Raw genomic sequence first — 18,306 nt, 5'->3', positions numbered from 1 at the left:
GGGGAGGAGAGAAGAGGAGGAGGGAGGGGAGAGGAGAGGAGAGGGGAGGGGAGAGGAGGAGGAGGGAGGGGAGGAGGAGCAGCAGGAGTTGGGGGGAGGGAGGAGGAGGAGGGGGCTTTTGGAGAGGGTGGTGGAGGGCGAGGAGCGGGTTACTGTTGAATGGCAGAACACCGCACACATTGACTCTGGGTAGCAAGGGCTCCCTCGGTCTGGGTGAAGAGATCACTGGATGTGATTTAATACACCAGGCCCCTGGGAAAAAGCCAGCAATGCAGGCAATCCTGCCCAAAGCTGCGGGGTGGGGGGAGGGTGATTGTGTATGTTGTGGGGGTTGAAGCCCCCCCCTCCCCACCGTAGGTTCCCATGTTGGGGGGCAGCCACATGGTAAAAGCCCCTGTTGAATTTAAACATTTTGTGATCAAAAGTAAGTTTATTCTCATTTCCCCACCCCCCCCCCCCTCTGTTTCCCCGCCCCCCCCTCCTTTCCCTGAAATGGCTGCCTCTCACTTAGGGAGGAGTTGTACAGACGCCCCCTTTACAGTACACACCTGTCCACAGGCTGTTGGGTGAGCATATTGTCTGCACCATCGTCCAACTTTGCAACGGGGGTCACTGGGCAGTGATCAGGAGCAGGAACCCTGGCTGATTTCCCCTCTCTCTAACCCAGGGGTCACTGGACAGTGATCAGGAGCAGGAACCCTGGCTGATTTCCCCTCTCTCTATCCCAGGGGTCACTGGGCAGTGATCAGGAGCAGGAACCCTGGCTGATTTCCCCTCCCTCTATCCCAGGGGTCACTGGGCAGTGATCAGGAGCAGGAACCCTGGCTGATTTCCTCTCTCTCTAACCCAGGAGTCACTGGGCAGTGATCAGGAGCAGGAACCCTGGCTGATTTCCCCTCTCTCTAACCCAGGGGTCACTGGACAGTGATCAGGAGCAGGAACCCTGGCTGATTTCCCCTCTCTCTATCCCAGGGGTCACTGGACAGTGATCAGGAGCAGGAACCCTGGCTGATTTCCCCTCCCTCTAACCCAGGGGTCACTGGGCAGTGATCAGGAGCAGGGAACCCTGGCTGATTTCCCCTCTCTCTAACCCAGGGGTGGCTGGGGAGAATCGTTTTGCCCCAACTGTTGCCTGATTGAGATCGGCAATCTCGGCCGAGACCGAAGACTCGAGCCGTGACCATCTCAGCCTGGGCTGTGACTCGAGTCGCACTGGCGAGGGGGGGGGTGCATTTACCACCCGAGCTCTCGGGCACTGAAGTGAATAAATTATTCTTATTTTCAAGCCTGTATCGGATGCTGTGATGTCTGGAAGGGATGTCATCATAATAGGCAGTCCCTTGAAGCGAGGATGACTTGCTTCCACGCCGAAAAGGGATGAGTTCACAGGTGTTTCAATGAAGGACCTAATATTCCAGATCCCGAACTACATCCTGATGGGTGGAAGATGCCTGTGCGTGGGTTTTTATAACGTGTGGTGACCATTGCACACCAGCCACCACACGGGCTTGACAGAGCGAGGTCTTGGTCCAGTGGCAAGGATTAACCAAGGGATGTAGCTCTGGAATGGTAGTACTACTGATATTAAAGTCACTCTGACCTTGAGCACGTTTGTCTGTGATGATCATGAGCCTTTTGTGCATTTGTGGGGTGGGGGGGGGGGGGGCGGCTCTTGGTCTCCCAGCGTGTCCTGCAAGCAGTTACTGGAGCTTTCTCCGCAACATCCGTGTCCCAGCAGGTTCCTCGGCTGCGATTTACGTTCCAAAGCCGTCACACTGCTCGACCTGGAGCAGCGCTGGAGGTTTGCCTGTTAAAGCAGGCCAGGGAGAGGGAGGGAAAAGGAAAGAAAGACTTGCATTTCTATAGCGCCTTTCATGATCATCAGATGCCCCAAAGTGCTTTACAGCCAATGAAGCACTTTTTGAAGTGTAGTCACTGTGGTAATGTAGCAAGTATTGGAGTGAGACAGAATGACCAGCCTCCGGTCTGTCCAGAGCTCCGGTGGGTCTTGGTGATCATTTGTTTAGTCTCACCGACGCTGCCATGACCCGGTTAACGTTTATCGAGTGGTTTAGTTAATACAAAGGTATAAAGTAACATCTGTAAACATTGACGCAGGATAACGATCGGCGTGCAGTTACTGCGGAGAATGGGCTGGAAGGAAGGACAAGGGCTTGGACCGCGTGTGAAGAGGAAGCCTCGGAGGCAGCGATGTGGTGAGGAATGTCCCAATATCGCTGCTCATTCCCCCTTTGTTTCTCATTCCCGCTTTGTTTTCTGATCTCATTTGGATGCAAGGAAGAAAGATTTGTATTTCTGTAGCGTCTTTCATCATCTCAGGATGTCCCAAAGCGCTTTACAGCCAATGAAGTACTTTTGGAGTGTAGTCACTGTTGTCTTGTGGGAAATGCGACAGGCAATTTGTGCACAGCATCAGCATAGGTAGTCCCTCAAAATCGAGGAAGACTTGCTTCCACTCGAAAAGTGAGTTCTCAGGTGACTACAGTCCAATACGAGAACCACAGTCCCTGTCACAGGTGGGACAGACAGTGGTTGAGGGAAGGGGAGGGTGGGACTGGTTTGCTCTTTCCGCTGCCTGCACTTGCTTTCTGCATGCTCTCGGCGACGAGACTCGAGGTGCTCAGCGCCCTCCCGGATGCACTTCCTCCACTTAGGGCAGTCTTTGGCCAGGGACTCCCAGGTGTCGATGGGGAGGTTGCATTTTATCAAGGAGGTTTTGAGGGTGTCCTTGAAACATTTCCTCTGCCCAGTAAGCTCCCACATGCAGCATTGTGATATTTACCAGATCATCTGTTTTAGTGATGTTGGTTGAGGAATAAATATTGGCCCCAGGACACCGGGGATAACTCCCCTGCTCTTCTTCGAAATAGTGGCTGTGGGATCTTTAACGTCCACCTGAGAAGGCAGACGGAACCTCGGTTTAACATCTCATCTGAAAGACAATACGTCTGACAGTGCGGCGCTCCCTCAGTACTGCCCCTCTGACAGTGCGGCACTCCCTCAGTTCTGCCCCCCCGACAGTGCAGCACTCTCTCAGTCCTGTCCCTCCGACAGTGCGGCACTCCCTCAGTACTGTCCCTCCGACAGTGCAGCACTCTCTCAGTACTGCCCCTCCGACAGTGCAGCACTCCCTCAGTACTGTCCCTCCGACAGTGCGGCACTCTCTCAGTACTGCGCTGGAGTGTCAGCCTGGATTATATGCTCAAGTGGAGTGGGACTTGAACCCACAAATTTCAGACTTGGAGGCGAGTGTGCAACCCACTGAGCCACAGCTGACACATAGAAGTCTAAGGTCTTGCAGAAGGCATTTAAGGAGTTATGCACTAGATTGAGAGACAATCCCCCTCGGGTGGTAATCTCTGGATTGTAGTCGGTGCCACGTGCAGGACCGGTTGAGGGCAGGGAGGTTAGGAAGGTCAGTGTGTAGTGGCAGGGCTGGTGCAGGAGGGAACGATTCCCGTACACAGGGCCCTGGAGCGAGCTCTCAATAAGGGAAGGTTATACCGAAAGGATGCCTTCACCCGAACCCAAACGGCACAAATATCCGTGCTGAGGGGGCAAATAGAGCAGGTTTTAAACTAATACAAGGGGTGTGGGGGAAGTCACGGTTTGAGCATAGAGAGAGGTGAGCAGGATTAATAAAACTGCTGGAATCGAAACCGGAGGCTTTGCTTTTATTAGAGGAGGAGGCTCGGTGGTAGTGATGCAGTAGATGGATTTTCAATAACAATGATTTGCATTTATATAGCGCCTTTAATGTAGTGAAACATCCCAAGGGGTTTCACGAGCAAGATTAAACCAAATTTGACACAGAGCCACATGTGGAGATATTAGGAGAGATGACCAAAAGCTTGGTCAAAGGGAGAGATTTTAAGGAGCGTCTTAAAGGAGGAAAGCGAGGCAGGGAGATTTAGGGAGGGAATTCCTGAGCTTAGGGCCTTGACAGTTAAAGATATGGCCGTCATTGATGGAGCGATTAAAATCGGGGATGTGCCAGAGGCCAGAGTTCGAGGACTGGAGAGATTTCAAAGGGTTGTGGGGCTGGAGGAGGTTACAGAGATAGGGAGGAAAGAGGCCATGGAGGGGATTACAGGGATAGGGAGGAGCAAGGCCATGGAGGGGATTACAGAGATAGGGAGGAGCAAGGCCATGGAGGGGATTACAAGGATAGGGAGGAGCAAGGCCATGGAGGGGATTACAGAGATAGGGAGGAGCAAGGCCATGGAGGGGATTACAAGGATAGGGAGGAGCAAGGCCATGGAGGGGATTACAGAGGTAGGGAGGAACGAGGCCATGGAGGGGATTACAGAGATAGGGAGGAGCGAGGCCATGGAGGGGATTACAGAGATAGGGAGGAAAGAGGCCATGGAGGGGATTACAGGGATAGGGAGGAGCGAGGCCATGGAGGGGATTACAGAGGTAGGGAGGAACGCGGCCATGGAGGGGATTACAGGGATAGGGAGGAAAGAGGCCATGGAGGGGATTACAGAGATGGAGAGGAAAGAGGCCATGGAGGGGATTACAGAGATAGGGAGGAGCGAGGCCATGGAGGGGATTACAGAGATAGGGAGGAACGGGGCCATTGAGGGGATTACAGGGATAGGGAGGAAAGACGCCATGGAGGGGATTACAGAGATAGGGAGGAGCGAGGCCAAGGAGGGGATTACAGAGATAGGGAGGAAAGAGGCCATGGAGGGGATTACAGGGATAGGGAGGAGCAAGGCCATGGAGGGGATTACAGGGATAGGGAGGAACGAGGCCATGGAGGGGATTACAGGGATATGGAGGAGCTAGGCCATGGAGGGGATTACAGGGATAGGGAGGAGCAAGGCCATGGAGGGGATTACAGGGATGGGGAGGAACGAGGCCATGGAGGGGATTACAGGGATAGGGAGGAGCTAGGCCATGGAGGGGATTACAAGGATAGGGAGGAGCAAGGCCATGGAGGGGATTACAGAGATAGGGAGGAGCGAGGCCATGGAGGGGATTACAGGGATAGGGAGGAACGAGGCCATGGAGGGGATTACAGAGATGGGGAGGAGCAAGGCCATGGAGGGGATTACAGAGATAGGGAGGAGCAAGGCCATGGAGGGGATTACAGAGATGGGGAGGAACGAGGCCATGAAGGGGATTACAAAGATAGGGAGGAACGAGGCCATGGAGGGAATTACAGAGATAGGGAGGAACGAGGCCATGGAGGGGATTACAGAGATAGGGAGGAGCAAGGCCATGGAGGGGATTACAAGGATAGGGAGGAGCAAGGCCATGGAGGGGATTACAGAGATGGGGAGGAGCAAGGCCATGGAGGGGATTACAGGGATAGGGAGGAAAGAGGCCATGGAGGGGATTACAGGGATAGGGAGGAAAGAGGCCATGGAGGGGATTACAGAGATAGGGAGGAGAAAGGCCATGGAGGGGATTACAGGGATAGTGGGAGCAAGGCCATGGAGGGGATTACAGAGATAGGGAGGAGCGAGGCCATGGAGGGGATTACAGGGATAGGGAGGAACGAGGCCATGGAGGGGATTACAGAGATGGGGAGGAGCAAGGCCCTGGAGGGGATTACAGAGATAGGGAGGAGCAAGGCCATGGAGGGGATTACAGAGATGGGGAGGAACGAGGCCATGGAGGGGATTACAGAGATAGGGAGGAACGAGGCTATGGAGGTGATTACAGAGATAGGGAGGAACGAGGCCATGGAGGGGATTACAGAGATAGGGAGGAGCAAGGCCATGGAGGGGATTACAAGGATAGGGAGGAGCAAGGCCATGGAGGGGATTACAGTGATGGGGAGGAGCAAGGCCATGGAGGGGATTACAGGGATAGGGAGGAGCTAGGCCATGGAGGGGTATTACAAGGATAGGGAGGAGCAAGGCCATGGAGGGGATTACAGAGATAGGGAGGAGCGAGGCCATGGAGGGGATTACAGGGATAGGGAGGAACGAGGCCATGGAGGGGATTACAGAGATGGGGAGGAGCAAGGCCATGGAGGGGATTACAGATATAGGGAGGAGCAAGGCCATGGAGGGGATTACAGAGATAGGGAGGAACGAGGCCATGAAGGGGATTACAGAGATAGGGAGGAACGAGGCCATGGAGGGGATTACAAGGATAGGGAGGACCAAGGCCATGGAGGGGATTACAAGGATAGGGAGGAGCAAGGCCATGGAGGGGATTACAGAGATAGGGAGGAAAGAGGCCATGGACGGATGTGAACACAAACGTGAGAAGGTATTATAGCGCAGAAGAAGGCCATTCGGCCCATTGCCCTTTGGTAGAGCGATCCAATTAATCCCACTCCCCATGCACTTTCCCCATAGCCCTGTAATCCCCTTTAGGTATTTTACCAAATCTTTTTAGAACGTTATTATTGAATCTTCTTCCACCGTCCTTTCAGGCAGCGCGTTCCAGATCAACTTGCTGTGTAAAAAGAAAACGTTTCCTCATGTTGCCTCTGGTTCTTTCGCCAATCACCTTCGATCTGTGTCCCTCTGGTTACCGACCCTTCTACCACTGGAAACCGTTTCTCCTTATCAAACCCCCTCATGATTTTGAACACCTCGATTAAATCTTCCCTTAACCTTCTCTGCTCGAAGGAGAACAATCCCAACTTCTCCAGCCTCTCCACGTAACTGAAGTCCTGCATCCCTGGCACCGTTCTGGTCAAGATATTTAATGAGGTCTCAAAAGTGGCCATAGAAAACAGTTCAGGCGTATGGTACAAGAGGAAATGAGCAGCAGGGATGGAAAGTTGTCTGACGGTGAGGAAACAGAGTTGGGTAATTAGGTGTTTCTCGGATTGGAGTCGGGTTGGACGTGGGGACGTAGTGTACCGCGGGGGGCGGGGGTGGGGGGGGTGGTCAGTACTTGCTCATTTTATTTATAGATATTTTGGTCTTGGGCATAGAGAACAGAATATGCTGAGTACACAAAAGTAGCAGGTTGGGCAAACAGCGAGGTGACCTGTAACAGATTCAGGAAGATCGAGACGGGTTAGGCGAATGGGCAGACAGGTGGCAGATGCAATTTAATATGGGTAAGTATGGGTCTTTATTGTGGGAGGAGAAACCAAGGAATGGGAGCAAACGGTACACCGAAGGGTATAGGTGAGTGCAGAAACCAATCCAGGTACACCTGAAGGTGTGAGTGCAGAGAGAGAAAGGCCAATAGATTCTTCGATTGAATTAAAAGGAGAGTACAGAGTAAAGAAGCGCAGCATTGGTCAGGCCAAGATTAGAGCACGGTGTGCAGGTTTGGGTGCCTCATTTAGAAAGGGCACACACCTTTTTTTTTGTTCATTCTCGGTGTGGGCGTCGTCGGCAAGGCTGACATTTATTGGCCATCCCTCGCTCCTTGAGAAGGTGGTGGTGAACCACCGCCTTGAACCGCTGTAGCCTGTGTGGTGAAGGTGCTCCCACAATGCTGTTGAGGAGGGAGTTGCTGGACTTTGATTTTGGGGGTGCCCCGTTATGGAAAGGTCATACACTGGGTGCCTTAGCCTGGGCTGTTGCCGACCTGCGCCCAAACTCTCTCTCTATTAAGGTAAGTGGGGTGTATCCCTAAGGAGTGTGCACTCACTCTCCACCCAGCAGGAACTCTACCCATGTGCATTTCTCAGCAGTTTAACGTTGGTGTTAGAAAGTATTTACAGCACAGGAGCAGGCCACTCGGCCCAACAGATCCATGCCGGTGTTTATCTTCCACACGAGCCTCCTCCCACTCTTCTTCATCGAACCCTATCAGCATATCCATCTATTTCCTTCTCCCTCCTATGTTTATCTAGCTTCCCCTTAAATGCATCTACGCTATTCGCCTCGACCACTCCCTGTGGTAGCGAGTTCCACATTCTCACCACTCCGCTTGGTGAACAAATCAAACAACTAACGGGAGGAGGAGGATCCATGAATATCCCCACCCTCAATGATGGCGGAGCTCAGCATGCAAGTGCAAAGGTCAAGGTTGAAGCGTTTGCAACCATCTTCAGCCAGAAGTGCCGAGTGGATGATCCATATCGGCCTCCTCCTGAGGTCCCCACCATCACAGAAGCCAGTCTTCAGCCGATTCGATTCACTCCACGTGATATCAAGAAACGGCTGAGCGCACTGGATACAGCAAAGGCAATAGGCCCTGACAACATCCCGACTGTTGTGCTGAAAACTTATGCTCCAGAACTAGCTGCGCCTCTAGCCAAACTGTTCCAGTACAACTACAACACTGGCATCGACCCAACAATGTGGGAAACTGCCCAGGTATGTCCTGTGCACAAAAAGCAGAACAAATCCAATCCGCCCATTACCGCCCCATCAGTCTACTCTCAATCATCAGCAAAATGCTATCAAGCGGCACTTACTCACCAATAACCTGCTCACCGATGCACAGTTTGGGTTTTGCCACGACCACTCGGCTCCAGACCTCATTACAGCCTTGGTCCAAACATGGACAAAAGAGCTGAATTCCAGAGGTGAGGTGAGAGTGACTGCCCTCGACATGAAGGCAGCATTTGACCGAGTGTGGCATCAAGGAGCCCGAGTAAAACTGAAGTCAGTGAGAATTGGGGGAAAATTCTCCACTGGTTGGAGTCATACCTAGCACAAAGGAAGATGGTTGTGGTGATTGGAGGTCAATCATCTCAGCCCCAGGACATCGCTGCAGGAGTTCCTCAGGGCAGTGTCCTAGGCCCAACCATCTTCAGCTGCTTCATCAATGACCTTCCCTCCATCATGTCAGAAGTGGGGATGTTCCCTGATGACTGCACAGTGTTCAGTTCCATTCGCAACTCCTCAGATAATCGAGCAATCCGTGCCCACATGCAGCAAGACCTGGACGACATTCAGGCCTGGGTTGATAAGTGGCAAGTAACATTCGCACCAGACAAGTGCCAGGCAATGACCATCTCCAACAAGCGAGAGTTTAACCACCTCCCCTTGATATTCATAGAAAATAGGTGCAGGAGTAGGCCATTCGGCCCTTCTAGCCTGCACCGCCATTCAATGAGTTCATGGCTGAACATGCAACTTCAGTACCCCATTCCTGCTTTCTCACCATACCCCTTGATCCCCCTAGTAGTAAGGACTTCATCTAACTCCTTTTTGAATATATTTAGTGAATTGGCCTCAACAACTTTCTGTGGTAGAGAATTCCACAGGTTCACCACTCTCTGGGTGAAGAAGTTTCTCCTCATCTCGGTCCTAAATGGCTTACCCCTTATCCTCAGACTGTGACCCCTGGTTCTGGACTTCCCCAACATTGGGAACATTCTTCCTGCATCTAACCTGTCTAACCCCGTCAGAATTTTAAACGTTTCTATGAGGTCCCCTCTCATTCTTCTGAACTCCAGTGAATACAAGCCCAGTTGATCCAGTCTTTCTTGATAGGTCAGTCCCGCCATCCCAGGAATCAGTCTGGTGAACCTTCGCTGCACTCCCTCAATAGCAAGAATGTCCTTCCTCAGGTTAGGAGACCAAAACTGTACACAATACTCCAGGTGTGGCCTCACCAAGGCCCTGTATAACTGTAGCAACACCTCCCTGCCCTGTACTCAAATCCCCTCGATATGAAGGCCAACATGCCATTTGCTTTCTTAACCGCCTGCTGTACCTGCATGCCAACCTTCAATGACTGATGTACCATGACACCCAGGTCTCGTTGCACCTTCCCTTTTCCTAATCTGTCACCATTCAGATAATAGTCTGTCTCTCTCTGTTTTTACCACCAAAGTGGATAACCTCACATTTATCCACATTATACTTCATCTGCCATGCATTTGCCCACTCACCTACCTATCCAAGTCGCTCTGCAGCCTCATAGCATCCTCCTCGCAGCTCACACTGCCATCCAACTTAGTGTCATTCGCAAATTTGGAGATACTACATTTAATTCCCTCGTCTAAATCATTAATGTACAGTGTAAACAGCTGGGGCCCCAGCACAGAACCTTGCGGTACCCCACTAGTCACTGCCTGCCATTCTGAAAAGTCCCCATTTACTCCTACTCTTTGCTTCCTGTCTGACAACCAGTTCTCAATCCATGTCAGCACACTACCCCCAATCCCATGTGCTTTAACTTTGCACATTAATCTCTTGTGTGGGACCTTGTCAAAAGCCTTCTGAAAGTCCAAATATACCACATCAACTGGTTCTCCCTTGTCCACTCTACTGGAAACATCCTCAAAAAATTCCAGAAGATTTGTCAAGCATGATTTCCCTTTCACAAATCCATGCTGACTTGGACCTATCATGTCACCTCTTTCCAAATGCGCTGCTATGACATCCTTAATAATTGATTCAATCATTTTACCCACTACCGATGTCAGGCTGACCGGTCTATAATTCCCTGTTTTCTCTCTTCCCTCCTTTTTTAAAAAGTGGGGTTACATTGGCTACCCTCCACTCGATAGGAACTGATCCAGAGTCAATGGAATGTTGGAAAATGACTGTCAATGCATCCACTATTTCCAAGGCCACCTCCTTAAGTACTCTGGGATGCAGTCCATCAGGCCCTGGGGATTTATCGGCCTTCAATCCCATCAATTTCCCCAACATAATTTCCCGACTAATAAGAATTTCCCTCAGTTCCTCCTCCTTACTCGACCCTCTGACCCCTTTTATATCCGAAAGGTTGTTTGTGTCCTCCTCAGTGAATACCGAACCAAAGTACTTGTTCAATTGGTCCGCCATTTCTTTGTTTCCCGTTATGACTTCCCCTGATTCTGACTGCAGGGGACCTACGTTTGTCTTTACTAACCTTCTTTTTCTCTTTACATATCTATAGAAACTTTTGCAATCCGTCTTAATGCTCCCTGCAAGCTTCTTCTCGTACTCCATTTTCCCTGCCCTAATCAAACCCTTTGTCCTCCTCTGCTGAGTTCTAAATTTCTCCCAGTCCCCAGGTTCGCTGCTATTTCTGGCCAATTTTTATGCCACTTCCTTGGCTTTAATACTATCCCTGATTTCCCTTGATAGCCACGGTTGAGCCACCTTACCTTTTTTATTTTTACGCCAGACAGAAATGTACAATTGTTGTCATTCATCCATGTGGTCTCTAAATGTCTGCCATTGCCCATCCACAGTCAACCCCTGAAATATCATTCGCCAATCTATCCGAGCCAATTCACGCCTCATACCTTCAAAGTTAGCCTTCTTTAAGTTCTGGACCATGGTCTCTGAATTAACTGTTTCATTCTCCATCCTAAAGCAGAATTCCACCATATTATGGTCACTCTTCCCCAAGGGGCCTCGCACAACGAGATTGCTAATTAATCCTCTCTCATTACACAACACCCAGTCTAAGATGGCCTCCCCCCTAGTTGGTTCCTCGACATATTGGTCTAGAAAACCATCCCTCATGCACTCCAGGAAATCCTCCTCCACCGTATTGCTTCCAGTTTGGTTAGCCCAATCTATGTGCATATTAAAGTCACCCATTATAACTGCTGCACCTTTATTGCATGCACCCCTAATTTCCTGTTTGAAGCCCTCCCCCAACATCACTACTACTGTTTGGAGGTCTGTACACAACTCCCACTAACGTTTTTTGCCCTTTAGAGTTCTGCAGCTCTACCCATATAGATTCCACATCATCCAAGCTAATGTCCTTCCTAACTATTGCATTAATCTCCTCCTTAACCAGCAATGCTACCCCACCTCCTTTTCCTTTTATTCTATCCTTCCTAAATGTTGAATACCCCTGGATGTTGAGTTCCCAGCCCTGATCATCCTGGAGCCACGTCTCTGTAATCCCAATCACATCATATTTGTTAACATCTATTTGCACAGTTAATTCATCCACCTTATTATGGATACTCCTTGCATTAAGACACAAAGCCTTCAGGCTTGTTTTTTTAACATCCTTTGTCCTTTTAGAATTTTGCTGTACAGTGGCCCTTTTTGTTCTTTGCCTTGGGTTTCTCTGCCCTCCACTTTTCCTCATCTCCTTTCTGTCTTTTGCTTTTGTCTCCCTCTGTCTCCCTGCATTGGTTCCCATCCCCCTGCCATATTAGTTTAACTCTTCCCCAACAGCACTAGCAAACACTCCCCCTAGGACATTGGTTCCGGTCCTGCCCAGATGCAGACCGTCCGGTTTGTACTGGTCCCACCTCCCCCAGAACCGGTTCCAATGCCCCAGGAATTTGAATCCCTCCCTGCTGCACCACTGCTCAAGCCACGTATTCATCTGCGCTATCCTGCGATTCCTACTCTGACTAGCACGTGGCACTGGTAGCAATCCCGAGATTCAGTGGTATTACCATTGCCGAATCCCCCACCATCAACATCCTAGGGGTCACCATTGACCAGAAACTTAACTGGACCAGCCACATAAATACTGTGGTTACAAGAGCAGGTCAGAGGCTGGGTATTCAGCGGTGAGTGTCTCACCTCCTGACTCCCCAAAGCCTTTCCACCATCTACAAGGCACAAGTCAGGAGTGTGATGAAATACTCTCCACTTGCCTGGATGAGTGCAGCTCCAACAACACTCAAGAAGCTCGACACCATCCAGGACAAAGCAGCCCACTTGATTAGCATCCCATCGAGCAGCTTTAATATTCCCTCCACCACCGGCGCCCCCTGGCTGCAGTGTGCGCCGTCTACAAGATGCACTGCAGCAACTCGCCAAGGCTTCTTCGGCAGCACCTCCCAAACCCGCGACCTCTACCGCCTGGAAGGACAAGGGCAGCAGGCGCATGGGAACACCACCACCTCCACGTTCCCCTCCCAGTCACACACCATCCCGACTTGGAAATAAATCGGCCGTTCCTTCACCGTCGCTGGGTCACAATCCTGGAACTCCCTCCCTAACAGCACTGTGGGAGCACCTTCACCACACGGACTGCAGCGGTTCAAGAAGGCGGCTCACCACTACCTTCTCAAGGGGCCATTAGGGATGGGCAATAAATGTCGGCCTAGCCAGCGATGCCCACATCTCAGAACGAATAAACAAAAAAGTTTGTCCCAAATTCCTTATTAGTGACTACCTTGTATTGATGGCCCCTCGGCCTGTGCGCCAGACACCCACTTTCTAAAAACAAAAAAGTGATGAGGAAGCAGGAACTGCGACTGATTTTCCCAGCCCCTGGCGCAGGGCTCTGAGGATAATTGCAGCACCACAGGCTGAGTTAGCAGCTGGGTAGAGACCAGGAATCACACCACCTCTTTTCCCCCCCCCACCCTCCCCCCCAAAGCCAGGTATGGTCCAGCTACTGACTGAGCTATCGGGGGCGGGGTGGGGGCGGTGGCCTTCCCACGTCAAACGTAGCCGGAATGTACGTGGGATGTATCCTCGCTTACTGTGTTTGTGTCTTGTATGCCACACAGGTACAGGTGTGAAAGTATACGGGTGCTCGCTGCCGGGCGAAGTGACGGAAGGATCGCAGGTACGTGTGTCCACGTTGATTGAAGCTCTCGATTTCCCCCCGTGTGTCTTGTTGTTTGGTGCTCTGTCAGCTCCAGCGCTACACTGTGTGATCTTGATGCATGTTCACTGTAGGGAAGTGTGATGTCGTCCACTTTGGACCCAAGAAAGATAATTATTTTCTAAATGGTGAGAGACTAAGAACTGTGGAGGAGCGGAGAGATTTAGCGATCCAAGAAATCACTAAAAACTAGTGGACAGGTGCAAAAGAAAAGGCTAATGGAATGTTGGCCTTCATCTCGAGGGCTGGAGTACAAAGGGTTGGAAGTTATGTTACAGCTGTACAAAACTCGGGTCAGACCCCCTCTGGGCCCCGCACCTCAGGGAGGATATATCGGCCTTGGAGGGCGTGCAGCACAAATTCACCAGAATGATACTGCGGCTAAAAGGGTTAAATTATGAGAAAAGGTTGCATAGACTAGGGTTGTAGTTCCTTGAGTATAGAAGATTAAGGGGTGATCTAATTGAGATGTTTATGATGATGAAAGGATTCAATAGGGTAGATAGAGAGAAACTGTTTCTCTGGTGGGGAAGTCTTAAAATTAGAGCCAGGCCATTCAGGGTGATGTCAGGAAGCACTTCCTCACACAAAGGGCAGTGGGAATCTGGAACTCTTCCTCCCCCCCCCTCCCCACAAAACGCTGTTGAGTCTGGGGTCAATTGAAAATGTAAAAACTGAGATTGATATATTTTTGTTAGACCGTAAGCATTACGAACCAAGGTGAGTAGTTAATCAGTCATGATTTGATTGAATGGCGGAGCAGGTTAGAAGGGCTGAATGGCCTCCTCCTATTCATAGAATCATAGAAAGTTACAGCGCAGAAGGAGGCCATTCGGCCCATTGTGTCCGCGCTGGCCGACCAAGAGCTACCCAGCCTAATCCCACTTTCCAGCTCTCGGTCCGTAGCCCTGTAGGTTACGGCACTTCAGGTGCACATCCAGGTACTTTTTAAATGTGGTGAGGGTTTCTGCCTCTACCACCCTTTCAGGCAGTGAGTTCCAGACCCCCCACAATCCTCAATGAAAAACATTCCCCTCAAATCCCCTCTAAACCTCCTACCAACTACTTTAAATCTATGGCTCCTGGTTGTTGACCCCTCTGTTAAGGGAAATAGGTCCTTTCTATCCAGGCCCCTCATAATTTTATACACTTCAAAAAGGTCTCCCCTCAGCCTCCTCTGTTCCAAAGAAAACAAGCCCAGCCTATCCAATATTTCCTCATAGCTAAAATTCTCCAGTCCAGGTAACATCCTCATAAATCTCCTCTGTGCCCTCGCCAGTGCAATCACATCGTTCCTGTAATGTGGTGACCAGAACTGTACGTTCTTCTGTTCCTAAACACTCCAAGGAGTTTCATACCAACGATCGTCCTATCTTTAATATTGCATCATAATTTCAAGGTCTTGATGTAATTTAACAGGGAATGCAAATGTCGACTCTGGTTTTCCCTGCAGGAGGAGGAGGAGGAGGAGTATCAGCCCGAAAATGTCACCTTTGCACCAAAAGACGTGATGCCGATGGACTTCACACAGAAGGCTGACCGACACGGGCTGGGGTACAGCGGGATCGATCCTCACAGGGCTTTGTACGGGGCGTCCGGAGAGGGGTCCTTCAGCACGTTCAACGCGGACTCCGACAGATCCCGCAATCTGCTGGGCGATGTCCAATCCAGCAAGGGGAGGAAGCTCGGTATCACCGGACAGGTAAATCTATCGATGCAGCCAGCATTTGGCCATATTTCTGCAGAACTGAAGGTACGGCCGCCAATGGTGGACCCAAGGGATGCGCAAATGGCCAGAATTGGAGGATCGCAGAGGGTCGTAGGGCTGGAGGAGGAGACCGAGTTAGGGGAGGTGCGAGGCCACAGAGGGATTTGAACATAAGGATGAGAATTTTAAATTTGCGGAGTTGGTGGACTGGGAGCCAATATAGATCAGCGAACAGAGCGGTGATGGGTGAACTCGGATATGGGCAGCAGAGTTGTGGTTGAGCCTGAGTTTATGGAAGGTGGAAGACTCTGGCCAGGAAATAGTCGAGTCTGGAGGCGACGGAGGCACGGATGAGGGTTTCAGGAGATGGGCTGGGGCAGGGACGGAGACGGGCGATGTTAGGGAGGTCGAAGTGAGCGGTCTGGGTGATGGAGAGAATATGGGGCCGGAAGCTCGGCTCACGGTCCCGTTGGATGCTGAGGTTCAGCCTCAGACATTGGCCGGGGAGCGGGATGGAGTCGGTGGCAGGGGTATGAAGTCTGTGACAGGGACCGAAGACAATGGCTTCGGCCTTCCCAATGTTGCACTGGGGGAAACTGCGGCTCCTCCAGCACTGGATGCCAGACGAGCAGTGTGACAAATCAGAGACAGCGGTGGTGAAGTAAGGCTTGGGGGTGTCGTCACTGTACACACGAAAACTGCCGCTGTGTCTTTGGATGATATTGAGAGCAGCATGTAAATGGGAAATAGGAGTGGGGGGGGGGCCAAGGGTAGATCCTTGGGGAACACCGGAGGTAACGGACCGGGGGCGGAAAAAAAACCCTTTGCAGGAGATTCTCTGGTCACAACTGGGTGAGAGCAGTGCCCCAGAGCTGGACAGCGGAGAAGAATGCAGTAATTATACTCTCACACTTAGTGTCGTATCATCGATGCAGAAGAGCTTAAAAAAAGAAGGCAGGAACTTGTATTTATAATGAAACCTGTCACATCTTAAAGATGCCACTGAAGATTTTACAGTCGTCGTCATCATCATCATAGACAGTCCCTCGGAATCGAGGAAGACTTGCTTCCACTCTAAAAATGAGTCCTTAGGTGACTGAACAGTCCAATATGGGAGCCACAGTCCCTGTCACAGGTGGGACAGATAGTGGTTGAGGGAAGGGGTGGGTGGGACTGGTTTGCCGCACGCTCCTTCCGCTGCCTGCGCTTGGTTTCTGCATGCTCTCGGCGACGAGTCTCGAGGTGCTCAGCGCCCTCCCGGATGCACTTCCTCCACTTAGGGCGGACTGGTCTTTGGCCAGGGACTCCCAGGTGTCGGTGGGGATGTTGCACTTTATCAAAGAGGACAGACACACCAACGTTAGCGTCCTCGACTCTGCAAGTATAGTCATTGTTATTGGGTGCCCCCTCCACCCCGGTTGAAGTCCATTGACTAACTATTCATTCCCACCCAATGTTCCCTTGAATTTTTATTTTGGGCTGCTCGACACCTTTAACGGGCTGGGGGGCCCGTTCACGAGTCCGCACCGCGCGGTTTTTCGATGTAAAGGCCGGCTCACAGGCCGCGCGAGACCCCTGGAGTGCTGCACGGCCACGAAGCTTAAAGGGAACATTGCTGCCACCTGTTTGCAAAGGTGTTTGGTCTCCTGCGTAAGTCACGGGAAGCGCGGGTACCAGAATCTCACGCTGAAGACGTGTCCTTTATTGATTTACAAGGCGTTCGGCGTGGGTGCGCTGGAGGAGGATGACGCGGATATTTACGCCAGGGATACGCTGTCGCGGTACGACACGGTGCTGGCGGAGGAAGAGCCAGGGGACGGGCTGTATGGCTGGACAGCCCCGCAGCAGTACAAGAAGACGAAAGGTGAGTGAGCACAGGGTGGGGAAGGGGAGCTTCCTGCAGGGTGCGCTGGGCGCACACCTTCGTGGCGACCCTGTGGCATTCGTTCAAACCAGACTTTGTGTGTTGCAGGTTTGGACGCTCCCGGGTATATCGGGAAACTGCTGGAGGGCTTCTCCTTGGGATCCAGGGCGACGAAATCCAAAAAGGTAGTTGCTCTGTTGTCCAGTGTGCCATACGTGTGCCTGTTTGTATGGTAACAGACCAGAAAAGAGGAATGGGGGAGATCAAAACTAGGGACATCAGTATAGGATAGTCACCAATAAGTCCAATCGGGAATTCAGGAGAAAACTCTTTACCCAGAGAGTGGTGAGAATGTGGAACTCGTGGCCACAGGGAGTGGTTGAGGGGAATAGCAGAGATGCATTTAAGGATAAGTGGGATTAACACACGAGAGAGAGAAAGGAACAGAGGGATATGTTGATGGGGTGTGATGAAGGGGGCTGGGAGGAGGCTGGTGTGGAGCATAAACACCGGCGTGGTTTTTTGAGGATATAACTAGTAGAGTGGACAAGGGAGAACCAGTGGATGTGGTGTATTTGGACTTTCAAAAGGCTTTTAACAAGGTCCCACACAAGAGATTAGTGTGCAAAATTAAAGCACATGGTATTGGGGGTAATATACTGACGTGGATAGAGAACTGGTTGGCAGACAGGAAGCAGAGAGTCAGGATAAATGGGTCTTTTTCAGAATGGCAGGCAGTGACTAGTGGGGTACTGCAGGGCTCAGTGCTGGGACCCCAGCTATTTACAATATACATCAATGATTTAGAAGAAGGAATTGAGTGCAATATCTCCAAGTTTGCAGATGACACTAAGCTCGGTGGCGGTGTGAGCTGTGAGGAGGATGCTAAGAGGCTGCAGAGTGACTTGGACAGGTTAGGTGTGTGGGCAAATGCATGGCAGATGCAGTATAATGTGAATAAATGTGAGGTTATCCACTTGGGTGGCAAAAACATGAAGGCAGAATATTTTCTGAATAGTGGCAGATTATGAAAAAGGGAGGTGCAACGAGACCTGGGTGTCATGGTACATCAGTCATTGAAAGTTGGCATGCAGGTACAGCAGGCAGTGAAGAAGGCAAATTGTCTGTTGGCCTTCAAAGCTAGGGGATTTGAGTATAGGAGCAGGGAGGTCTTGCTGCAGCTGTACAGGGCCTTAGTGAGGCCACACCTGGAATATTGTGTTCAGTTTTGGTCTCCTAATCTGAGGAAGGACGTTTTTGCTATTGAGGGAGTGCAGCGAAGGTTCACCAGACTGATTCCTGA

General features: G+C 51.1%; 1 protein-coding gene across 1 annotated transcript in view; it reads left to right on the top strand.

Moving 5' to 3' along the window:
* Positions 1-18,306, top strand: part of gpatch1 (G patch domain containing 1) — a 57,718-nt gene that overhangs the window by 16,224 nt on the left and 23,188 nt on the right. Inside the window, exons 4-9 of the mRNA XM_070896878.1 lie at positions 1,736-1,801; positions 2,119-2,216; positions 13,334-13,392; positions 14,885-15,133; positions 16,856-17,003; positions 17,112-17,188. Of these exons, the coding sequence (XP_070752979.1) occupies positions 1,736-1,801; positions 2,119-2,216; positions 13,334-13,392; positions 14,885-15,133; positions 16,856-17,003; positions 17,112-17,188 (697 nt within the window). The remainder of the gene's footprint in view (positions 1-1,735; positions 1,802-2,118; positions 2,217-13,333; positions 13,393-14,884; positions 15,134-16,855; positions 17,004-17,111; positions 17,189-18,306) is intronic.

Source organism: Pristiophorus japonicus, chromosome 13, assembly GCF_044704955.1.
Source record: "Pristiophorus japonicus isolate sPriJap1 chromosome 13, sPriJap1.hap1, whole genome shotgun sequence".
Classification (NCBI taxonomy): Eukaryota; Metazoa; Chordata; class Chondrichthyes; family Pristiophoridae; genus Pristiophorus; species Pristiophorus japonicus.
Note: the sequence above shows the minus strand (reverse complement) of the source record. Positions and strands in the feature narration are given on the sequence as shown.